The sequence below is a fragment of the Euleptes europaea genome, chromosome 12 (assembly GCF_029931775.1).
Source record: "Euleptes europaea isolate rEulEur1 chromosome 12, rEulEur1.hap1, whole genome shotgun sequence".
NCBI lineage: Eukaryota > Metazoa > Chordata > Lepidosauria > Squamata > Sphaerodactylidae > Euleptes > Euleptes europaea.
The window spans coordinates 9,728,652-9,754,605 of NC_079323.1; the positions used below are offsets into that span (position 1 = coordinate 9,728,652).

The 25,954-nt window shown below is 42.2% G+C and overlaps 1 protein-coding gene and 1 non-coding gene across 2 annotated transcripts in view; one reads left to right on the forward strand and one right to left on the reverse strand.

The window, feature by feature from the left end:
* Window positions 1-25,954, forward strand: part of TMEM135 (transmembrane protein 135) — a 200,758-nt gene that overhangs the window by 52,274 nt on the left and 122,530 nt on the right. Inside the window, exon 5 of the mRNA XM_056858328.1 lies at window positions 21,644-21,709. Within this exon, the coding sequence (XP_056714306.1) occupies window positions 21,644-21,709 (66 nt within the window). The remainder of the gene's footprint in view (window positions 1-21,643; window positions 21,710-25,954) is intronic.
* Window positions 16,148-16,219, reverse strand: TRNAT-GGU (transfer RNA threonine (anticodon GGU)). The gene has a single exon. It is a non-coding gene; the product is annotated as a tRNA-Thr (tRNA).

Consider the following 25,954-nt stretch of genomic DNA (forward strand, 5'->3'; position numbering starts at 1 on the left):
AAGTTTGTTTTGGTGACTTTACAGAGGAACTGTATTGAATGATGAATGTTACCAAGATCCCTGAATAAAAATTAAATGCACATGTTTCGAAGCCATCATGGAGCAAGCATGTTTTGCATTAGTGTGTGTAAGTGCTTGAAACACTTCCCCAAAATGCATCTTACCCTTTGAAAACGGATGCCCTAAATGGTTAGCTGTGTGTATATTAAACATCTCATATTTTGTGGAATAAGCAGTTTGAAACACAGCAAGGACAATACTGCCGTGATATTCTTAAAATAAGAAAATTATATGAAACAGAAGCAAGAAAAAAAACACCCTATGATGATTCAGGGTTTTTTTTGGAGGCCTGTAACATAAGCTAATTTGATTAAAAGTGCATAGTATAATCAAGTTATAGAAAATGGATAGCGCTGGTATTGACTTCTCAAAAGGCCAAAGCTTAAGGGTCCTTGTCTCTGCAACCCCAGTAAATCTTCCTGAGACAAGTTTTAAAATTAGGAGTCATGTGAACTCTCAGCATTGCTGATGTCTTCACTTTTTAAAATCATCCAGTAATAAAGTTAGAGCCTGGCAGCTGGCATACTTGCGGATTGACATGGCTAATTGGCTTTGGCATGTTAGCCCCAGGAAACCTCATCCGTCACTCAGCTCAGAAAATCTGGCAGGAGCCCGGCAAAGCGGTTAGGACTTTGCCTTTTACGTGATGCTGCCTGACTGTTTTTAACTCTCCTAAGTAACCCTTCAGAAGCTCGAAACACACATGGCTTTATTTGCAGAGAGCTACTCGAGTTTACAATGATGGTTTCCTGCAGTGCCTAAACAATCAGTTTTAATTGTGACCGAGAAGGCAGAGGTTTAAACATTTTTAACCGAAGCAAGGGTGTTTGCTCTTAGTGATATCTTGCAGCACAACAGTTAATTTTGGGCACCACAATTTAAGAAGGATGTAGACAAGCTGGAACGTGTCCAGAGGATGACAACAAAGATGGTGAGAGGTCTGGAGACCAAGTCCTATGAGGAAAGGTTGAAGGAGCTGGGTATGTTTAGCCTGAAGAAGAGAAGACTGAGAGGTATTATGATAATCATCTTCAAGTACCTGAAGGGCTGTCATATAGGAGGATAGTGCAGAATTGTTTTCTGTTGCCCCAGAAGGTTGGACCAGAACCAACGGGTTGAACTTAAATCAAAAGAGTTTCCATCTAGACATTAGGAAGAATTTTCTTACTGTTAGAGTGGTTCCTCAGTGGAACAGGCTTCCTAGGGAGGTGGTAAGCGCTCCTTCCCTGGAGGTTTTTAAGCAGAGGCTAGATGGCCATCTGTCAGCAATTCTGATTCTATGACCATAGGCAGTTCATGAGAGGGAGGGCATCTTGGCCATCTTTTGGGCATGGAGTAGGGGTCACGTGGTATGTGGGGGAGGTAGTTGTGAATTTCCTGCATTGCGCAGGGGGTTGGATTATATGACCCTGGTGGTCCCTTCCAACTCTATGATTCTATGATTCTAATGTTTCCATCATCCATCCTGCCAACTTGGAGTTATTACAGATTTGCAATCTGGGTAGTGTGTACAGTTATTGAGGGCTCTTCAAAATCTGAAGTAGCCTGTCATGATTCTGGTACTTCTATTATTGCCCACTGTTGAGCTTGGTACTTGAGTGTATGAGAGTGACACTAAAAGTGAGGTCATTGGAAAAATAACTCCAAATAAAAATAGGTCCCATATGTATTTGTTATTAAGGGTTACTTTTACCACTCAAGGAAATGTATGCCTAGTGGCACTTGAAAGGCGAAAGCCCAAAACTGGAGATTCGTTATGCTTCACTTGTTTCTATGAGGATCTCAAGACAGGACATATTATTCTGTGCTATTTCATTTTATCTTCTGTTAAAATAAAATAAAAGCTATCTGTTTTGGTGGGTAAAATCTTATCTTTAAAAGCATTTCAGAAGAAAAATAAAGATAATTTTCAGCATTCCCCAAAGTTTCCATGGGGGGTGGGAGAAGAAGTCCTTAGGAACACAAATAAAAAAAGGATAAAATACAGTTTTCTTCCTTGACGTTTTCTGTCCCCCACCCCTCTGATCCTTCATATCTCTAATGACATTGCATGTTATACTTTTAGAGAATATACTTTATCTAATAAGTGTGTATCATGGACTCATGTTATGAACTTTCTAAAGCCGAAAGGTTTGAAGCATTTGCACAGCTTTCCCCCCCTTTCCAAGTGTGAAAAATCTGTCTGGACTGTTGGGCATCCAATCACTATTTAGAGTGTGAGGTTTAACCCTTAAAGCTCCCAAGTGACCTGGTTCCACAATTCTTCAAAGTAGCACTTCATTTCATATGAGGACTTTTCATACACTGAAGATGAAAGCAGGGAAGAGAAGCAAGGCCGCCTTGTTGGCAGCCCCCTTCCTGTGGGAACTCGTTTCCCTTTGCATCTAATTCTGGCCTGTTCCTGCGTCAGATATGATTTAAATCAATCAATTCCCAGGCACAGACACAGCAGAATTGCCTGGTTTCCCCACGCATGTTGTCTTGTTCTTGCCAATCCATTCCACCATAAAACCAGGGTAGGACATTTTAGCTGGATATGGATAACTGGCACATTAAACCTGGCTGCATACACTTTAAAGTGCTGGTTTTGGTTCCTCCCCCCTCTTTTTTTTTTTTTTTTGAAAAGCATCAACCTCAACAAATAATTAGCTTGCCTCAAGCTAGGAACACAGTGTGATTGAAATCATCCGTTGATTAGATTGCTGGCAGATTCCTCCCACCCTCTCACACTATTGTCTCCATTCTCAAAGCCTTATCTCCTTTGAACTACCACCGAGGATTTGCAAGCCCCTCTCTTCAGCATGAGTGGTGCAAACCAAATGAGACTGGAACCTGAAACAGTGCAAGACACAAGCACCAAATACATGTGCTGTACTTATCTGGTTAAAGGAAGCTTGCGTAGGCTTGTTCTCTTTCACTGAAGATGGTTGTGTTCAGTGTACTGAGCGCATAGTGGAATTTCTCCCCTCCTACTGCAGCCTTCCTCCAATAACTTCCAAAATAACCCACTTTTATGGGTTTAGGGGAGCTCCAGGGAGAATACTGGGGTGTTCGTGAGGATGAAAATTCGTAGGGATGAAAATCCTCCTAAACAGAGGGAACTGTTCAACTGTGGGAAGAAAATGAGCGTCAGATCCAATCCCGTGTGTTTCCTATTATTTTTAAGTGATCGTGATTTGGATACATATATGTATCCCTCAGTGGCGGTGATGCACTTAATCTGGAGTTCAAAAGGGTTACTAGGGGGGTCGAAATATTTTAACAAGTGGATCAGCTGGTTTGAAAGGTTTGGCTCAGAAGAAGCTGTTAAAAAAAAAAACTTTATTGGCAGAAAATGAAACATTCCAAGAAGCTTGAAGGAGAAAAACTCTTGTTATAAACTAGGTCAAGGTAGGCAAAGAAAAGAAGCTGCCACAGAACAATGAAAGAACAAGAATTTAAGATCCAAGAAGAACTCCCTGACACAAACCACCCCGACAGAGTCAGCCTCCTCAGAGTTTTTTTTTTCCTGTCCCCTGAAGAACAGCATCCAAAGAAAAAGACCCGAAACCGAGAAACTGGTTCATGCAGCTCTGCATGTGATTCCAGGGTAGGGTTGCCAGGTCCCTCTTCACCACCAGCGGGAGGTTGTTTGGGTGGAGCCTGAGGAGGTTGGGGTTTGGGGAGGGGAGGGACCTCAATGCCATAGAGTCCAATCGCCAAAGTGGCCATTTTCTCCAGGTGGACTGATCTCTATTGGCTGGAGATCAGTTGTAATAGCAGGAGATCTCCAGCTAGTTACTGGAGGTTGGCAACCCTATTCCAGGGTATGGTCTGAAGGTACCTGACATGTAACTTTGCTGATGTATGTCCAGGTCTGGTCCTTCCTAGGAAGGTGATCTCTTGAGAGCTTACATCTCCATTTTGAGTTCTGTTGTGAAAGGCAGCCAGAAAATAAACAACAAGTTAATACAAATTACTTCAATTTATTCTGTGATCAATCAGAAATTTATAGTCTAAAACAGTAATTCCTAAATTCTGGGCCAGAACAAACTAGTGTTCTGTGAGATATTAATTATATTAGCCATTTCTGCATTCAGTTGCCTACCCAGAAAGATGGCTAAATGCTGTACCTCTGTGCGATCCACTGCTCTGACCTTGTGTCTGTCTCAGGGGTGTCGAACTCAATTGTTACGAGGGATGGATATGACATAAATGTCACTTGGTCGGGCTGGGCCATGCCTCATCAGCCCAGGTTGAGAGTGGGGCTGGCTCGCGGGCTCAGCTAGCTCTCGGGCTGGATAAGAGCACTCGGGGGCTAGATCCTGCCCACGGATGAATAGCATTATCTGCTCTCAGAAGTGGCTACATGTTGTGGCTCTGTGTGAGTCCCTGCTCATTCGAGGTTTACCTTTTTCCGGATTACCGATTTAAGGGGGGGAAAGTAGATGAGCTTCTCTGAGGACAGGTGAACTCTTGCAAACTCTTTAGGAGTATACTTTGGGTGTGTGTAAGAATGAAGCATGGTTCTGGTTTTATTTCAGAAAAAAATGTACTTCCGCTATTTAGAAGTTTGGGAAATTCTGGACTGCACACTTTGTAAAAATGTCCACAGCTATTGGGCTGACATTCTGGGGGAGGCAGACTGTTTGGAGCTCTGTCTCAATGACATGCTCCTTATGGTCTTGATTAATGGTGGAAGGTGGAGGGAGGTGGTTTTAGCAAAGCTTGTAAATGTCAATATTGATGGAAGGCAGCTAGTTTGCTGGGAAGGATTGCTTTTGTGAAAACCGAAGATGGAAATTCCTTCTCCGGAATTGATCAGTTTCTTAAAGAGAGCCAGCGTGGTTAAGAACGTAGTGGTTAAGAATGTTGTCTCTAATCTGGAGAACCTGGTTCGATTTCCCACTACTCCACATGAGCGGCAGATGCTAATCTGGTGAACTGGGTTGGTTTCCCCACTCCTCCACATGAGGCCAGCTGGGTGAACTTGGGCTAGTCACAGCTCTCTTAGAGCTCTCTCAGCCCCACCTACACCTACCTCACAGGGTGTCTGTTGTGAGGAGGGGAAGGGAAGGTGCTTGTAAGCCAGTTTGATGCTGCCTTGTGGTAGAGAAAGTTGTCATATAAACCAACTCTTCTTCTTAAAAAACAAATGCTAAAAAAATTATCAATTTAAATCTGCACTTGTGACAATCCTATAGGTGGATCACTTTATCTTGTCCATCCCATCCCTGGTACTCATTCAAAATAATTCGTGCCTCCTTGAGAGACCGAATCCTAACCCCATTAAACAGTCTGGGCGCCTAGGTAAGTACAAGAAAATACCTGCAAAGTTGGAGGCAAGTTGAAAACAGTCTCTGTTTCTTCTTTTGTACAGAAGTTATCTCAGCTATTTCAAAGTTGCTTGCTGGCTTGTATCTCAGTCAGTGACCTTTTGGGATCTGAGATGCATCACATGGATTTAGGTATTTGAGAGGGCACAGTTGCATAGGAGAGTCTGCATTCCACAAACTACTTAAGAGCATTCACTTCTCCCCTCCTTGTAGTAAAGGGGGTCAGCTTGTTGAGAGAATGTACACTGTTTACATGAGCAGGGAAGTGATTCCCCCCCCTCCGTTCCCGATTCTTGGAAAGTGTATAACCGAATGAAAGACCAAATCTAGTAAAACTTCCCTATAAACTTAAATAATGAAATAGTTAAGAACCTTTGACTTTGAGGTTGCTTCACCTTTGAAATTCAGGGGGAGAAAATTCTGCGGTTTGGTTTCCGTCGTGAAATGACTTAAATACGACTGGTGAAGAGGTTATTGCCATCCTGTATTACTAATGGTTGCATGTCTGTCATGGATTTGTGTACGTAAAGTGTTTGCCAGGTCAGAGCTGCCTTATAAAATTATCATCAACTGTTGAAACATTTGGTGTTCAGCACGTTTCTGGTGCCCTGGTGAAAACCTTTAGTGAATGGTTCTTGTAGGTTATCCGGGCTGTGTAACCGTGGTCTTGGAATTTTCTTTCCTGACGTTTCGCCAGCAACTGTGGCAGGCATCTTCAGAGTAGTAACACTGAAGGACAGTGTCTCTCAGTGTCAAGGGTGTAGGAAGAGTAATATATAGTCAGAAAGGGGTTGGGTTTGAGCTGAGTATTGTCCTGCAAAAGTATTGTCCTGTAAGTTACAGGACAATACTTTTGCAGGACAATACTCAGCTCAAACCCAACCCCTTTCTGACTATATATTACTCTTCCTACACCCTTGACACTGAGAGACACTGTCCTTCAGTGTTACTACTCTGAAGATGCCTGCCACAGTTGCTGGCGAAACGTCAGGAAAGAAAATTCCAAGACCACGGTTACACAGCCCGGATAACCTACAAGAACCAATGAACTCTGACCGTGAAAGCCTTCGACAATACTTTAGTGAATGCTTTGTTGGCAGTGGTCATAAACAATTTTTGTTTCTTAACTATACCATTTCATGATTACATTAAGCGTATTTCTGCCTGGGTATTACTCCTATGATAAGAGTCTTTGGAACATTTACCTGACCCAGAATGTGAGTGACTTGGATAGTGAAGAACATTGGCCAGAGGGCCTAGAGTACATCTCGGTTCTGTTGTCCACATTGGTTCATGGTTGTTTAATCCTTTTCAAGATTCAGGTTTGCTTTGATATCTTACTAGGGTTGCCATCTTCCAGGCTGACGTTCTTCTGGAGTAACAACTGATCCCCAGACCAAAGAGATCAGCTCCCTTGGAGAAAGTGGCAGCTTCAGAGGGTAGACTCTGGGTCGACAACTGTACATTGCAGTACTTGACAACAAAATATAACCCACCTGAATGAAAGAGCCTTCAAAACCTTGTTGTGAGCCATCAAAATTCCTGCTGTTTGGTGTAAAGCTACTGCCACCAGGCCTGGTCAAAATATCAACCAACCAACTTGGTGGTGGTGGTGGAGGAGGAGGTGGTGGTTTTTATATGCTGATTTTATATGGCCAATTTTGATTCATCACAGGTTGATGTACACATATCCGAAAGCATTGTTCATTTTGCATCAGATAGTGTGAGCAGCTGCCCGTGTGGCAAGACCCAAAATTGAGGTCAAGAATTCACATTATGCCACACAAAATATTAGATTAAAATATTTCATTAGGTTTATTTCCGGATATGTTTCTATAATTTTATTTATGACCAATGAAGAAGACCTACTTAGGCCGAAATGCGTCTGGTTAAGCATTGGTCATTTACATTGTTATATCAACTGTACATAGGAATTTTATAACCAATATTTATATATGTAGCCTGTATCGCAGGCCCTGTGTTTTTAATGATTTTACTGTGTACACTTTGAAATAAATGTAATTATTTTGTTATATTGTTTAGTTTGTAGCTCAACCTTTGTCCACTCATTTGGTTGAGTTTTCCCCCCTTATATCCTTTTTGTGGTACTTCTGGGCACAATATCAACCAACGGTGGTGGTGGTGGAGAAGGAAGATTTTATATGCCAATTTTCGCTACCTTTTAAGGAGAATCAAAGTGGCTTACAATCTCCTTCCTTTCCTCTCTCCACAACAGACACCTTGTGAGGTAGGTGGGGCTGAGAGAGCTCTAAGAAAACTGACTAGCCCAAGGTCATCCAGCTGGCTTCATGTAGAGGAGTGAGAAACCAACCCAGTTCACCAGCTTAGAGTCCGCCGCTCATGTGGAGTAGTGGGGAATCAAACCCAGTTCTCCAGATTAGAGTCCACCGCTCCTAACCACTGCTCTTAACCACTGCACCGCGCTGGCTGGAAAGTGGACTTAAAGCCATCTCTAACTGGAAATAGCCTCTTCTTCTACAGCAGTCTGTGCACTAAAACTTAAACTTATTATCTTTTTGGATGGTCCAAGGTCTTTCCCCCTTCTGATATTGATCTCGAGCCCACTGATGATGCGATGCTTTCACTAGATAAAATGGCCTCTATCTGTCCTAAACCTCCGGGATGTTACAGGCTATAAATATGATCTAAAATAAATGAGAGTGTTTGACTCCTGTATTGGGCGTCCAGTGTTTAACTCAGTGGTGAAGTCACTCTTTATAAAGCTCTTGATCTTCTAATTATGGTAAAGCTTTGAGAAAGCCTAGTTATGTTTTTCTTCAAGGGGTTAACTCATTTTCTTCTGAAGAGATTCAATTAGGAGCTATTACAATGGTTTATTGCTTTAGGGCAGAGAAACTTAGTAGTTCAGTTGTTTGGATAATTAAAAAAAAACGAAGTTCAGAAAGGAGGCAGCACTCTTTTTAGTTGTCAGTGTTTCAATAACTTAAAAATCTTAAGCTTATTCCTCAGTTTTTGACAGAAAAAGAATGCCTCTTTCACATGTGGCTTCAATTCATATTTTAATCAGAATGTGGAAGTAATTACTGTGACATCTGAAACTGAGGTAGCAATAAAAAATTATCACAAACAAGACAGCAGACACAAATTATTTTGTGTTTATTAATGGGTGGCCCTTTGGAAACTTTCCCCCTCGGCTAATTGATTCCAGATATTTGAAAACTTGAAATCGTTTTTGACTGATATTCCTGCCCGTATTTAGCTCACGTCTGCCTCTGAGGGGATGAAGTTGTCAACCGTTAACGTCTGTCTCCAAAGATTGTGGTGGGAGTAATCCTCCTAGCTGGTTTACCAGGGACCACTTTCAAAACAAACCCGTTTTCTGACTGCTCTGTTTTTGTAAATTATTTATCCTGTTCCTTAAGGTTTACAGCAGAGTAAGTGCTGGAATGTTAGTTCGGGCCGGCTGCAAAGATGTCAGAACAGATTAAATGCTTGTGGAGAGGTTAAATACCCATGTAAGACACACATCCTATTACAGTCGATTATAACTTCTCCCCTTGTAAACTGATTGATATATTCGCACATATAGAAGATAAGTAATCATGAGGGAATGATTTAAGCAGATTAAAATATGAAAACTTGGAAAGCAGCCACTGTTTTTAGAGTATTGGGGATGAGTGTATGCACTTTGATTTGTTTGTGGCGATTCTGAATGAAAATGTGGTATCCTGGAGAAATGTGTTCATGGCGGAGGACATCTGAGTAAACTTCTGGCTCTGTTGTATTTCTTGTTTTAGGGCTGGATCCCATGGAGGAATTCTGTTAACCACGGCATTTTCAACAAACCTTCTGTTGATGCAAGATGCCATTCTGCTGTCATTATCAGTGGAAGTCTGCACTGCATTGAAGGGGAAAGCCTGCCCTTAGTGGAAGCCATGATAAAGCTATAGTCTCACCTTTTTAATCAGTCTTCATAATTTTCAGTGTTATTAATTGAACTTTGGCATGATACATTTTAATTGCAGCCAAGAAAACATATTCAGATCGTGAACATCTCTGTGTTATGTGCCATCAAGTCACTTCTGACTTGGTGAACCTATGAAGTAATGACCTCTAAAACCTCCAATTGTTAACAGCCCTTTCCTCTCGTCTAACAAATTTAGGGCCATGGTTTCCTTTGTTCAGTCAGTCCATCTCGTGTTGGATCTTCCTCTTTTCCTGCCGCTTTCAACTTTGCTTAGCATTATTGTATTTTCCAGCGAATCTTGTCTTCTCATGATGTGACCAAAGTATGATAGCCTCAGTTTAGTCGTAGGATCGTAGGGCTGGAAGAGGCCATACAGGCCATCTACTCCAACCCCCTGGTCAATGCAGGATCAGCCTAGAGCATCCCTGACAAGTGTCTGTCCAGCTGCTGTCTGAAGACTGTCAATAAGGGGGAGCTCAGCACCTCCCTAGGCAGCCGATTCCACTGCTGAACAACTCTTAACTGTAAAATTTCTGCCTGTATTTTAAACCCTTTATTGCAAGCCATTTTAGTTTCTAGGAAGAGTTTGGGCTTGATTTCATGTAGAATCTTTTTGGCGGTCCACAGTATCCATAAAACTCTCCTCCAACACCACATTTCAAAGAAATCAGCTTTCTTCCTGTCAGCTTTTTTAATTCGTAACTGCATATTTAAATGTCCCCTCAAGCATTTCTTTGTTCTGCATGTTTTCACTCCTAAATTACAGTGTCGCAGGCTTGACCTCTGATCACCGTGGATCAGTTTATCTTACATGACCAAAAATAAGGGTACTGAGTGCCAGGAAATGGTTTTGTTCACGTGCCCGTCAGGGTTTTTGAAGAGGTGAGCTTCCTGCCTAGCTGGAGGGGGAGGGAGCAGATGGGTGTCTGTGTAAAAAAGGAAACACAGCTCTGATACTGGGAGAAACAGGACATTTTTTTTTGCCACCGAGTCACAGCTGACTTATGGTGACCCCGGCGTAGGGTGTTTTCAAGGCAAGAGACGTTTGGAGGCAGTTTGCCATTGCCTGCCTCCACGTCATGCCCCTGGTATTCCTTGGAGGTCTCCCATCCAAATACTAGCCAGGATCAGGGCCGAGAGTGTGTGACTGCCCCAAGGTCCCCTAGCAAGCTTCCATGGCACGAGTGGGGATTTGAACCTCTGTTTCCCAGGCCCTAGTCTGACAACTTAACCCCACTACACCACGCCGGCTCTTGAAGTTGGACATGCATAACAATATATTTTAATAGCTATACATATCTGTTTTTTTTAAAGAAATCTTGGTGAATTGGAACCTGGGGTGTACACCTAGGTGTATGCAGTTTAATACTGGTCAGATTTTATTTTTGGCTCGCCCAGAATTGTTAGTGAGGGGAGGAAAAATGGTAACTTCTCATAGCTATGGCGTTGATTGCTATAAACCCATATACTATTGATACCGTTTGTGAATTATATCCCGGAGTAATAATCTGCATTCAAATGATTAATGACCCAAATAAAAGTCAGTTGCTAAGGTAAGCTGGTGCAGGAAGCAGTGTTAGACGGAACTGGGGGGGGGTAGGGGCGTATTGAAACGCCTTATGTTTTATGCGAACAGTGATACGATTGTTTCCTAATATTCACCTAGGCAGGCTAGAAGTGCATTTACAGTATGCTTAATGACAGCACCATGCTAGTAAAGCAACACTTACTGAGAGGTTTTGGCCTGTTTCCAAACCTGCTCTTTCCCCCCAGTGACAAATTAATCTGTCCCCCCCTTTTTTGCCCTTAATCACCCATGGAATTCTGTCCTGGTGCCCAGTTTATAAGGCTATTAAAATGTGTAGTTTGGCGTATCAGGATAATGCTTTGCATTGTAGTCAATTAGCGCAAATGAAGCAACAGGAGTGCCAGTTTATAAAATGTACATATTTTAATTGCTGTAAAACGCACTGAGGGACTCATTCATTCCTGAATTATTAGATCCATAGGCGCCAGCCCCAGAGACTCTGAAACCCCTGGAATCTAATAATTTGTCTTTGCATCGCTGCAATACTGCCATCTTCTAGGAAGTAGTACAGTCTTCCTGTTTATAACATTCAGCTGGGTATTGAGTCCATTTCTGTGTCGGCAATTACAGTCCGGTATGTGCGTAGAAAAGGTTTCATTGTGGCATCACTTCTGAGTTTATGTCTCTGAAAAAAAGGATCTGGATTGCATATGAATATTTACGCTAAATTTAGGTTCCATGATTTTCAAAATCTGAAGTGAACCTTTCCGCAAGAAGCATAATGGCTCGAGGAACACCTCTTTGACAATTTTCTGCTGAGCTAGTTTTGTGGGTCACTGGAGTAGGCTTCTTGAGTCTTAGTGGTGTAGTGGTTAAGAGCTGTGGTTTGGAGTGGTGGACTCTAATCTGGGGAACCGGGTTTGATTTCCCACTCCTCCACATGAGCGGCGGACACTAATCTGGTGAACTGGGTTGGTTTCCTCACTCCTACACATGAAGCCAGCTGGGTGACATTGGGCTAGTCACAGCTCTCTTAGAGCTCTCTCAGCGCCACTTACCTCACAGGGTGTCTGTTGTGGGGAAGAGAAGGCGATTGTAAGCTGGTTTGATTCTTTCTTAAACGGTAGAGAAAGTCGGCATATAAAAAAACTACCCTTCTCTCTTCTCTAGTGAGGAAGACGGACTGTAAGTAACAAATACATAAATAAAAAGAATAAATGTTGTAGTATTTGATTAATAGTGTAGTGTTTTAATTGGGAATTGTATTTATTGGATTCTGTTACCTCTACGGCTTTAAGATAAACTGTTTGATCTACTCAAAATCGTTCATGGTCTTCCTGATCTTCCAGTACCTACAGTGAGCAAGATAGTGAGTGCCATCAATCATAGGTATATTCCCCCCACCCCTGAGCCACCTTATCAGTTTTTTGTGCCTCCCATTTCTACGCGAGCCCTGCTCCGGCCCTTTCCTTTCTGCCTTTACCGCCTTCTCCTTCTGTGGCTGGGGCCAAGGGTTTGCAAGAGGAACCGTTCTTCCTTTTCCTCCCCCCTGTTGACTTCGTTAAACTGCTTGTGGGCTGTGCTTGCCAATCTTGATGCTCTTGAACTCAAGAAGGTCCTTAGAGAATCTGTCTCTGCAAAAATCGTGACAGGCGAGAGGTGCAGATGCTGATTTCTCGCAGTTCCTTTAAAGGCCCATCCTGCACACCTGAGCCCTTGTGGAAAAGCTCTACTCTGCTGCCATCTGTCTAGAGAATCTTCAGCATCCTGATAGAAGGGGAGAACTGCAACTTTTACAAAACAAATACTGGATTTCTGCAAATATTGGCAGGTCTTGTACTGACCCAACATTTTTCCTGAAACTTTTAACCGCTAACGTTGAACTTATTTGTGTTTGTCAGGTCAGTAGGCTAGATGCAAATTGTATAGAACGGAATTCATTTGTACTGTAGTGTACATTCAAACAGCAAAGATTGCAGGTAGCCATGTTGGCCCACAGAAAAACAACAACACCACAAACAATGATGCAAACCCCCCCCCCCCCCAAAAAAACCTTGAGTTCTCTAGAATTTTTCTTTTGGCTAGATATTTGCTACAAAAAAAAAAAGAAAAGAGGAGGGGAGAAGAAAAGATGTCCTAAGGCTGCACAGGGCCAGTGTGGTGTAGTGGTTAAGAGCGATGGTTTGGAGCGGTAGACTCTGATCTGGTGAACCGGGTTTGATTCCCCACTCCTCCACATGAGTGGCAGAGGCTAATCTGGTGAACTGGATTTGTTTCCACACTACTTTGCATCAAGCCAGCTGGGTGACCTTGAGCTAGTCACACTCTCTCAGCCCCACCTACCTCACAGGGTGTTTGTTGTGGGGAGGGGAAGGTGATTGTAAGCCGGTTTGATTCTTCCTTAAGTGGTAGAGAAAGTCAGCATATAAAAACCAACTCTTCTTCTTCTGCTTCTTGGGTCTCATTGCTCTGACCCACCAACATTTCTTCTACTTCGGTCTCATTACTCTGTCCCACCACCAACGACACTGTTTTCCAGCTGAAGGAGTCTTCTGATGATGCAAGAAGCTCTTCAGCCAGCAGAGGAAAGTACTACCATTAGCATAATGGAGCCGTGGGATCCAACCCAGGATGTACTGCCGATTTAATTGGGTTAGGTGGTGCTCGGTGTCAAGTGGCACCATGAGTGAGATAAAGAAGGAGAGAGAAAAATGGCACCCGCCCTCTTTGACTACATAAGCCAGCAGTAGTGAATCAAGCATCTCTGTAGTACTAACGGAATGCACAGGTCCATGTTACAGTAGGACAATCTCATTCTTTGCGTTTGTTTTGTGATATACTTTTAAAAACTTTGGTCATCACAGGCATTAGGAGGGGGAGAATTAGTCTTCTGTCTCCTCTGGGATCTCTGTTCTATGGAAAAGAAGGGCTTTCAGGGAGTGCCTGTGATGCATACGTATTGATGAAAATTACTGACGGTAGTCTTAGAACATTAATTTAAATCTGGTGTGTGTGTGTGTGTGTGTATTAATGGAAATGGCAAAAGCAGTCTTCAGAGCCCACTATTCCTTACCTTATCATTTAGGTGAGAAGAATGGCCTTTGTAAAAATGGGAAATCGCTTTTCCAACAGCCCCAAGAATAGGTTGCTTGACCTTTCAACTGTTTTAACCCAATTGATTGTCTGTCTTTGGTTTTGTTTTGACGATTCTCCATAAGTAAATGTCACACCAACTAGTTCTGTATTGGATTACATGTATCCTTCATCAGGATTGGTTCTGCTCTAATTAGCCATCAGTCTAGACAGAAAGCTGGGGTGACTTCAAGAAATGTGTACTAGGTTAAATCTCGTCATTCTGTTTCTGATTACTTCAGAGGGATTGCATAAGCATACACATAGTGGAACAAAAAAGCTTTGTCTATCACCCAAATTAGGTGCAATTGGTTATATTTATTGTTTACTGGGGGCGCATGATAAATTACTCAAGATAAATCCAGCCAATGTCAGGGTAACCCTTTCACTGTTTTTTAATATGTGTAAATCATCAAACTCAAATATTCCCAAAAACTTAACTGGTTCAGGGATAGTGATCCTTTTTTTGTTCATTTATAAATATTGCATATACTAAATTGTCTTTTATTATGTATTATAGTTGTGAAAGATACAACCATGAATATTTTTGGAGTTTATGAAGACTCCGTTGAAGTTGCCTGCCACAAGTTTATCATGGCAAAGTTTGGTCAGTGTGCGTTATGATATCCAGGTTGCAAATTCCTTGCAATAAACTGAACTTCTAGAAAAAAAAGTGAGCAGTGCAGTGTTACAGCCCATTCCTGAGATGGGGGGCTGAAAGTGGTCTGGAGGCGGTGGGACCCCCTCCACCAGCATAAATGGCCTCTTATCACGGAATAAGAGGCACTTATGCTGGCAGCCGGCGCAGTTTCGTTGGCACCTGGGTGCTGCGGAGCTGCACGCCGCTCCTCCGACTCCGCAGTCTCTCCAGGACCTAAATTCCTTAAGAGAAATGCGGTGCCTGGATTGGGGGATGGGGCATTACTGGGAGCGGAGCTGACAGTAGTCAGCTTACAAAGCCCTTCCAGCCCTGGAACGCCCCCTTGAACAACAGCGTTGCTGTGTCAAGTTTTTCCTGACACTGTTTTCAATGGGGAAAAAGCCCTATTTTCTTTTCTTTTAAAAAGGCTTTTTTAAGCTTTGTGGCAGCCGGGGAACCTCTTTGAAGGCACCACGGCAGCACCTTGGCTATGCTGTCCCCGGCTGCCGCAAGGCTCAGGAATGAGCTGTTAGTCTTTCAAATCTCATATGAAGCCATGGGCCACTGACAATAGAGTCTCCATTCATTTTGTATTAAAAAGTGTTTATTTGTAAGCCTTGTATTACAAATGTAAAATGTACCTTTGATTTGTAACTATATTATTGAATTGATATTAATGTTTATACAAATATATTTATGCATACATTATTGTGAGTTTTGAAAATAATTCCATATTGATTGGGTACCAGTTGACATATGGTTTGTTTCACACATTAGTACCTGACTCCAGTGGTGGATCTACTATGAAACTAACGAAGCTTAAACTTCAGGACCCCTAATCCTGGAGGGGCCCTGAAGCAACCTTTTTTTTTTTTTTTGGAGTGAATTTTTCAACAAAATCGATGGGTTTTTTTTTGTGTTACTAAAATAAGGCTATTTTAGTGATCGAAACATAAACCAATGGGTTGAAGTACTTAATATTGACCTTACAATATGCTCTAATACCTATGTCATATGGCCTCAAAGTATCCCTGTAATAGGTTAAATTTCAAAATTTTCTCGGGGGCTTGCAGCACCTGAACCCCCAGCTGTATGGGCTCGCCGAGCTCGCCAGAATCTATTCATAGTCTACATTTTGGCAGCTGGATCCTTGAATCCTTCGTTGATGCATGGCTTAATAGTTCTATAGCTCAGCCCTTAGGCTAGAGCCAATCGGAACCATAAAAAGACATCTGAATTCTCAATTCAGGTTGCACTCGCCTCACTCCTCCATTGTAATACCAAAAATCTGATGTTCATATCTTTCTTTTAACGAGCCCCCTCTGATGACCTCCTACCTCCCTATTAGAGAATGAACCAATACATCTGCCATAGAACAACCCCACTGAAGAACACATAAACACATGAAGCTGCCTTATACTGAATCAGACCCTTGGTCCATCATAGTCACTATTGTCTACTCAGAATGGCAGCGGCTCTCCAGGGTCTCAGGTAGAGGTCTTTCCTTGCCTAGTCCCTTTAACTGGAGATGCCGGGGATTGAACCTGGGACCTTCTGCATACCAAGCAGATGCTCTACCACTGAGCCACAGCCCCTCCCCAAGAAGATAACAGCGGTTACCCAGACTTTGTTGCTGGCAGGAATGGGCTCAGTGTACGATGTATTTTCAAGGACTCCACCCCACCACCCTGTTCTCTGCCATTTGGACTTCGAGGTCCTTGCAAGGGCAGCAAGGCACTTTGGACCTTGTTGGATGTTGCCCTGTTGTTGCTGGTTGTGAAGGGTCCCCCGTAACAGTTCAAGCTTCAGGGTTCCAAAAATGTAGGTCTGCCACTGCCTGACTCCCCCCGTAATTATTATTCATGCATGATCACAAGGCAGATGTCTTCTTGTAACCAATAGAAAAATATATGGATGGGTATTATCCTGAAACATATTGTTCTAATAAGCAATAAATAAAACCCATTTCTCCACAAATGTGACTGTCTATAATTTAAAACTCTCAAAATAATATCAACTTCAACAATAAATGATTAAACCCTTCTGTACTATTTTGACAGTGGGGGTAGTTGTACAGTTTTCCAGAAGAATGCAATACTAAGCAGCAATAAGTGGGTTCATAACTAGCTCAAGACCTGAATAATTTACAATGTCTTTTAAATAACCATGCAAAATCTCTCTAGGATTATCAGATAATGCATAGCCACTTATCTCAGTGTGTGCAAAATTCTTCCCAGAGGGTCTAATTTTGGGGCAAAGTAAAAAAATGTGTAGGTTACTTCCAGCAAATGTACTGCACATTAGGATACGTTCTGTGCATTATATAAGATGTCAACTGGCATTTTGTAATAGTGACCTCATGTTAATGAGAAGAGAGTTTAGACTAAATCTGGTGTTCTGCAGGGGTAATAAAGCTTTCTTTCATTTTTAATGAAATTCCCAAGTGTCTGATCTGAACATACAAGTAGATATATATTCTAAGATATATATATATATATAATAATAACAGATTCCCTTATTTTTTAAAATCATGTCCCATGCAGGGCCCTGTTTCCTTAAAAGCTGGAGATCAAGTTCTAATGTAATTGCATCTTATGTCTTTGAAAGCTTGGTGTTGAAATCTTTTTAATATGAGCTACAATGTTGCATGAGTTTGCAAGTTTGCTGGTTGCTCACTAGATTGGACTCATATCACACATGATAGAAAGCTGATATGAGCAAAATAATTGGCATGCTATCGTGCAGAATAATTGGCATGCTATTAAAATGGTTTGAGGAAACATGATATTGCAGCCCGCTGTCATTTTGCATCTGGTGTGCGATTAAGTAATACGCATTTCTGGGGTGGTGGTGCATACAGGTTGAGTATCCCTTATCCAGAAATCCAAAACCTGGAATGATCCAAAATCTGGACATTTTTTGAGCCTGACCACCTCCGGGAACAAGCCACGGCTCAGTGGCATGGCAAGAGCCCAGCGACTCCTTGGCGCAACCAGGAGCCAGCACTTACCTGGGAGCCACCCGCGCCTGTCTGCTAGGCTGCAGGAGAGACCAAGAGCAGCAGGAGGCAACCCCCTCCTGGCCAAGGACGGCCGGCAGCCACGGAACGCCCCACTTCAATCCAAGCTTTGGAAGAAGGAGAAGGACGAGGCTGCGTGTTAAGCCATCCACACAGCTGATCAGCGGAGTCCCCAGTGGATTGCGGCCATTTCATTTTCAATCCCTTTCCTAATAATTCTCAGCTGCCATGTTGGGGCACCAGTCCATGGCTAGGATTTCTGGGAAAAATAAAAACTGAAATTGAAAGATCAAGGTGCTTCTGAAGGTTTTGGATTCCAGACAACCCTTTTTGTTGTTGTGCTAGTTTGTCACGAAACATTGTATTTTTGGGTCTGCTGATTTTACTGTATAGAATAACATTTGGTAGACTTGTTACATTGGGTCATTCCCTGGAGTACAATCATTCGTCCCTGCCATAGACTAATCAACACACATTTTTGTTAAGTAGACATTCAGTCTGTTAAAGGACAAAGCCCTATTTAGTTGTGAAAGAAATGGCTTTTAATTTTTAAAAGTTCACATTGTTTATGGCAATTACAAGGAAATTGCCTCCTGTAAAATGCGTATTGTTCAGTTGTACGGAAAAGTCTCTTTATCATCAATGAAGATATAATGGATCTGTTTATATTGTGTTCTTCCCCCGCCACTGTCTATAAATACACAATTTTATTTACTCTTGAGAATGTGTCTGCATAGCCAAGGTGCCCAGAATATAGTCATAAAAAGCAAGAATCTATCCATCCATCCATCCATCCTCATACAGCCATAGCCTTGAGCAGAAAACAGAAACAAAAATGCCTTACTTAGTGGTCTTCTTCTGATATTTAATTATTGCCCCTATTAATTTTGCCACAGACAGAGTATCAGAAGCATTTACATCCGATAATAGCTACGTCACCTGCACCCTTGTACCACCAGATGTCTCAATGGGCATTTCCAAATTTTTAAGTAAAGCAGTAATTAAACTGGTCCTCAGCTCATTAAATATTGGACACTCCATGATAATATGTTTGATGGTTTCAACTTTGTCATGTGAGCATCTACACGTTCTATTTAAGTATGGCATTTTGTTATATCTGCCCTCCAGAACTGCCGAAGGTGCTAGCGGTATTTTGTATGCCAGGGGCTCTTCCCTACTATCTCCTTCCACTCACAGCCCCCAGTCACCTTCTCATACCCTCTGCTGAGAGTCAGGGGACCCACCAAAGCAAAATGCACTATGGTGTTGGGAGGGTGCATTGAGGAGAGGCCATTGGGCAGAATTGCCACCCCTCACAGGGCAAGCTGTGCTTTGAGATGGCTTTTGCTAGCAGAGGAGTGAGGGGATTGGCCCGGTTAGCTTCCTTTCTCCTGTTTTGTCCCCCACCTTCCACATTCTTAGAGCAATGAGTCTACTCAGCCCTCATCACGTCGGGGATGGAAAGCTTCAGCTGCCCATCTCCACATGTCAAGCCTTTGTTAAAGGGACAGAATATGTTCCTCCACGTGGGTCCATAATTCTATTTTGAGGCGTTAGCCAGGCTAATTTCCCCTTCCCTGTACTCCGCACCCCCCTTAAACTGAAGATTGGTATCAGCATTTCACATCTCCTGGAGCATGCTCAGTCCTCATTAAGCCATTTTTTGTTTTACTGTGGCTTTACCAAGGTCGTTAGTTATTGCTGCAAAAGTGGTGGTGGGGGGGCACAGATACGCAGAAACCCGACCTTGTCTGTGGGTGGCCTAATTTTGCTGTCTTCGTGATTAGCGCCGGCCACCCCATTTAGTTTTAGATATGGTAATGAACTGAAAATCGGCCCATATTAGGATGCCATAGTTAGCACTTCCCAAAAGATTTGATCTATTCAAGTTCATCTGTATGTAGCTGCCACTAATTGTGAGGTATTTAAAGCTGTAGTGGTACGGAAACACAGTCACGTTTAACTTAAATGGATCCCGTAATATACTGTCTCCTGGAAAAATTTTGAAGCAAGCTTGCAATTGTTGAAGTGCCTTATTTCTTATTTCTTTCTTAGCGTTTGTATAGACTGGTGAAGATTGTTTGTGTTTAACACTGTTGTTGTAGTTTTTTTTAAAAGTTGGATACTTGCACAAAAGCAGGGCATTTGGTGCAGAATTCTACCGGTAATCCGTAAAGCAGCAGTTCGGCAGTAAAGTATTAGGAAGGTGCATTGAATGAAATGTGTTCTATTTTGTGTTCAAGTTGTGCGTAAAGAAAGAATTGTCATTTATTCCTAGGAATTTGCATTTATCTGTAGGTGTCTTTAAATACATGTCAGTTGTTTTTAATGTTCTGGAATGCCAATTTCTTTTCACTCCTATTTTTGTTTTTTTATTAGGAGCCTTTATGCTAAACTTTGTTCATGTTTCCAAGGAGTTTTCCTCTTGTACGATCAGGAGGGTTTTATGTTAACACAATCTCTCGAAAATACCTAATTACATAACCCCTTTAAATAGACAGCTGCCTCTGTATAGATTGGAAACAAAACAAAACACTGCAGAGACTTTGTGAGCGAGCCCCAAACCCGTCTGAATAGAAAACTTTAAGTATAGTCCTAATCTGTTTAGCAGCGGTCAGCACATGTGAGGGGTGATCCTATCAAGAAACCTGTAGTCCCTGATTCACAAATGCAGCGAATCTGTCTCTTTCACGAAGGAGTCTTGGACAATTAGTTTTAGCTGTGCGAGTACAAGTATATTAAAAGAGATCTCTTACCGGTAGGAGAAGGAGGGAAGTCACACACCCCACCAGCTCTCAATGGGAACAAGGGGGCTTAGCGGTATTGACAGAATGCTCTATTCGGCTGAAACATCCTTAAAATGTTGGTGGAAAGAGCCGATGAAAGGAATTGATTCTAAAGGGACACAAAAGGTTTTGCATGAGATTCTCACCCCCTTTAATCTTCAAGAGGGTGCAGAAGAATTAGGTCTTGCAATGGGCTTGGGTTAACGTGGGTGGAAACGAGCTAATAAATCGAAGACCGCGAGTAGGCAGTTGTCATTCATTGGCAACAAATGTCAGAAGTACAAAGGAATAAAAATGTTCACAGACCTACTGCAACACAAGGGGTGGTGGTGCTTTTAAGTATATATATGCATACAGCTCCCCCAGCAACTTGCTCTTAACTCTTTTTTTAAGGAAAATAATTCTCATATAACTAACACGGTGCAGTTTTTAAAAGTTATCTATCTGATGAAACTTTAAAATGAATGCAACTAGTGAACTTCTGTTATGATAGAATTAGCCTTCGTATTTCTGACTACTTAGGTTGTCTTGACTGAATCAGAAACGTTCCTTAAAACTGGCTAGAACTATTTCCTCTGTCCCCGTATCTCTTATTTTGTTCTAAACCAGTCCATAGTATTAGTGGTATTCAGAAAAAAAGGGATTAATCAGACCATGCCTTTTTTTATTCAGAGGCAGTCCTTGGGAAGGCTGGTTTTATGATTAGTTTCATTTGAAACCTGTAGTAATAGGTGATACAGAAGCAGAGCCTCTCATTTCATAAGAAAGTTATGTGTAAAATATTAAAAGCTGTAAGCCTGCTACTATACTATGCTCCATTTTTAAAAATCTGGTGGGGTTTTTTTTGAGGGTGAGGCAGAAATTGTGATTTCTCCCCTTCTACCTGTTTTCATGTGAGGCATCAACTGTGACGTGCAAAAATTTCCTTCCAGCAGTCCTTCGAATGACTTTGTAAGAATGGAATGTTGTGTCGCCTAAATATCCTTATTTAACAACTTGGTTGCAATAATGTTTACTAAAAATATCATCATGATCCTGTGTGTTTACTCACAAGTAAATCCCATGGAGTTCTACAGAACTCATTTCTTAGCAGTCATGTGTGGAATTGCTAAGTATAGTTTTATTCATTGGTTTAATTTTTGGGGGGAGACGGAAGACTGCCAAATTTTTACTGCTTTTTGAAAATTTATTATTATTCTTTTTTTTGCATACAGGCCACAGAAACGCTATTTCGCATGGGGGTGTCAAGAGGAACAATTACTCCTTTAAGGCACGGAGAAGTAAGACTCAACATTTTTGCTTTTATGTATGGGGGGTATAATTTTTTTCAAACCTTGTGCAGTCTTGGACTAAAGGAATGCTTACACTGATTGAGGGACGATTTTAAAAAATTCTGCGAAATATGTATTTCCATAGACTATATAATGACTAATAATAATTGTTTTGAACTTGGTTTGCTAATCCTGGTTGCTATGGAGTCTGCCCTCCATAGTTGCCGTTTTCTCCAGGGAAACTGTCGTCTGAAGATGAGTTGTAATTCCAGGAGAACTCCAGGCCCCACCTGGAGATTGCTAAACTAAGCACCGTATGCTTAATTGTCTGTATGTTTGTGAATTCAAGTTACCCATATGTCCCGTTGTGACCCCCCAGCACAGTACATCAGTGTTATGAGAGGATCACAAATTGTGGCTTCATTTCTTTGGTCAGCCAACACGTATGAAATAGCGAGAGTCTGTGTCTACAAGAAACTTGTGTGTGCCCCAGTTGATTTTTGGTGTTTCCTTTGGGAGGTTCACCGTGCACTTTGAGAACCATGACTGTAACATAATGATCTTTTCTTCTGTCTGGTCTCTGCGCTGGCATGCTTTTGGGTGTCTGCGCCCGTGCAAAGCAGAGTTCGGAACGTTCTAGAGTTCAGATAAAGGATTGCACCACCCAGCATGAGGGAAGGGGTGCTAACAGGTGTGCCTAGGTGATGGATCCCCACATTCCCATTTAGTATTTCTTCTATTGCTGCAGCCATGAGAGACGTTCTCTGCAATTATTTGCTGTTTCCAGCTAAGCTTCTGTTCTATCTTCCTTTCTTGGCTTTTCTTCTTCTCCAATTTTCCACCTTTCCTCCTAGGGGAGGGGCTGTGGCAGAGCATCTGCTTGGCATGCAGAAGGTCCCAAGTTCAATCCCTGGCATCTCCAGTTAAAGGGACCAGGCAGGTAGGTGATGTGAAAAACCTCTGCCTGAGACCCTGGAGAGCTGCCACCGGTCTGAGTAGACAATAGTGACTTTGATGGACCAAGGGTCTGATTCAGTACATAGTGACTTTGATGGACCAAGGGTCTGATTCAGTACAAGGCAGCTTCATGTGTTCATGTATGTTAATGTCTACTGATCTGTAGGCATGAAGATAGCTTGAAAGATAAGTTGGGGTGGTTGAACTGTGCTGTGACTAAAAATGCAGTTGGAGTCAGAATGAAAGAAATTAAAGCTTGAAGTAAAGTTCCAGCGGTTCGCTGTCAACTCTGAAGCACCATCTTGACAGTAAAAGTCAAATGGACTAGACTGATTGTTATAAAAGATATGGGGAAGGTATAGACTAGAAGCCTTGATACAGTGCTTAATACCATAGCAAGCACTGTAAAAATTATAATGATGACCTGTATTTTACCACTGCACTAAGCAAAGTTTGCAGCCTTCCTCCTATTTTAAGCAGTCATTCCTCCAATGGAAGAGTCAGTTGAGGTGGAGGAAGGCTCCTTAGAAGAACTTCCTGCTACCTAATAATTTTGAAATTTTAAATTTTCTGGTAGAATGGTAAATGGTGGTCAAAACTGCAAAGTTGGGGGTGGAGAAGCAAGACTAAAGATATAAGTAAAGGTAGTCCTCTGTGCAAGCACTGGGCCATTACTGACTCATGAAGTGACGTCACATCACGATGTTTACTCGGCAGACTGTGCTTATGGAGTGGTTTGCCATTGCCTTCCCCAGTCATCTACACTTGACCCCCAGCAAGCTGGGTACTCATTTTACCGACCTTGGAAGGATGGAAGGCTGAGTCAACCTTGAGCCGGCTACCTGAAACCGACTTCCATCTGGATCAAAATCAGGTCGTGAGCAGAGCTTTTGACTGCAGTACTGCAGCTTATCACTCTGCACCACAGGGCATGCTAAAGCAAGATTGGTCTTAAGGTAGTTATGGATACCCTAAGAGGCAGTATACCAAACGCATGTAAAACAAATACTATTCCAAAAAATGAGAAATCACTAAGGACTCTTCAGGTTTGGCCTGTTTCTAAGACCAGATGGATTTGCAGTTCATACTGCTGAATATTTGAGGGAAATCTTTTCCCTCACTTCCTGCTTACAGGTTTTCTACATGCCAAGGGATTCATCTCCTTGGTCTCTCTGGCTAGGAACACAGTTTTCTTTTGTCAACCTTTTCGCAGAAGAAATCTGATGTTTTTATGGTGAAAGCAGTATTATTTGCTGTTTATATATGGATTTCAAAATTATTGACAGGGTTTTGGCAAAGAGTTTGGAAATGTTGTTGCCAAGTGTCGGTCGTCCAAGTGAGATAGAAAACGTGCAGAATGGGTTTCTGTTCAACAACATCCTCAGGGTCATGAAAAATTACCTCAGGGCTGGTTATAGGCTTGAAGCTGACTGATCTCCAAGAAGCCTAATAGTATCAAGGGAGATAATGAAATTTAAGAATATAATTACCTTCAGGATTCGACATATTTTTCTTGCTGTTTCTGAGGTATTGCCATCAAAGCTCCCTTCTTGGAAAATGAGCATTGGATCAGAGTTCATCCATTTCAGCTTCTAAACATTACATAGATGGCTGACTGTTTTTGTGTTCAGTAAAGATTTCATTAGACTTTAATGTAATTTAAGAGGACTGGGACTTTACCTCAAGAGCAACAGGCTGCATGTTTTTTAAAAATTTTTAATGATCAGAAACCTTTCTCTGTACTTTTTGTTTTCTATTTTTTTTTAAAAAATAAAAACAATTTGGTTCGAGGAGCATCATGAAGAGACCATGTAAGATGAGGGGAGATGGGTCTTAAGATCATACTTCTTGAAGGCTATCAGACTTCCAAGAAATGACTTGGAGCCTTGTTTCATAACATCATTTTTTTTTCCTTCTGCCAATTTATATCAGATGTACAGAAAGTTGGAAGTAATAATTTTGCTGGACAAAGGCAACTGTGTTCCTCTTGGACGTTGCCCGAAATGGTATGATTCTCGAAAAAGTTCTTGGAGGGAGCCATACTGTTTGCTTGTTGCTAAGTAACATTCTCCTTATTTATGAATCCAGCAATGGGCTCCCTGATTCCTGTGGATTCGGTCGAGGCTCTAAAATTTAAAAACACACACATGCACAAAACTCCACTTGCATCCTAAGCAATTGCGTGCCACAGATAAAGAGCGGTAGAAGAAAGTGAAGGCAGTTGCTCTGAATGAGTGGCTGTTTCCATCTCAAGCATTTTGCTTTGAGGATACTTGTCAGTAGACCTCCAGTTTGTTAGCAGCAGGCGGGCAAGTGAGAAAATTGGATGTATACGATATCAATATCCCCGGAGAAGAGAGCATTCTGGCTGTGGACAGGGAGTGATGCTTGGTTGCTGTGGTAAGGAAGGATTTGTTTTCCCAAAACATTGTGAAGCTGGCCTCTAGATTCTTCCCAGCATCTCTCTTTTCTCTTAGGGCAAGCGGCCAACTTGGTATTCTAGGGCTGGCCTTACACACCTTTCTATCTTAGCCCGATGGGGTCAAAACACATCTCTAAATGCCAACGTTTTCAACATTGAGTTGAGATGAATCTGGCCTGCCTCCAGACTATTTACTGAAAGCCAGATTTTCAAGGCTCCGTCTGCTGCACATCTATGCTCTAGTGAATGTGCTAATAGCATTGTGGTTTCTGCCCAGATCATGTTGCTTAAGGAGATGGCTTGGGTTGAAGCAATATCAAGGCAGCTGTCTGACAAGCATTGCTGAATGAGCTTACCGCAAAGTCCCTAGAGCAGGTAACTGGTGGTCTTGGGGGCCTGTAAAATGTTCCATGATAGGATTAGCTCACTGAGACTCCAAACCTGTCAGATAGCCTGCCTGCTTGTTTACAGAGAGAAATCTTAATGCAGTATGAGTCTTGCAATGTAATCTTAATGCAGAGTCACTCTCGTCTAAAGCCCTTGAAATCGATGGGCTTAAAGCAGAGTAACTCTACACAGGATTGCACAAAAGGGTCTCATGTGCCCCTCGGTACAAGTGAATCGGGCTGCTTCGCCTTTCATTGTAACTCCTTGACCACCTGATCCAAACTCTTCATTCTTTTTGATGACAGAAATGGTAAGTGCTTTGTTCAAAGGAGAGCCAGTGTGGTATAGTGGTTAAGAGCGGTGAATTGGAGTGGTGGACTCTAATCTGGAGAACCGGGTTTGATTCCCCACTCCTCCACATGAGCAGTGGACGCTAAACTGGCGAACCGGGTTGGTTTCCCCACTCCTACACATGAAGCCAGCTGGGT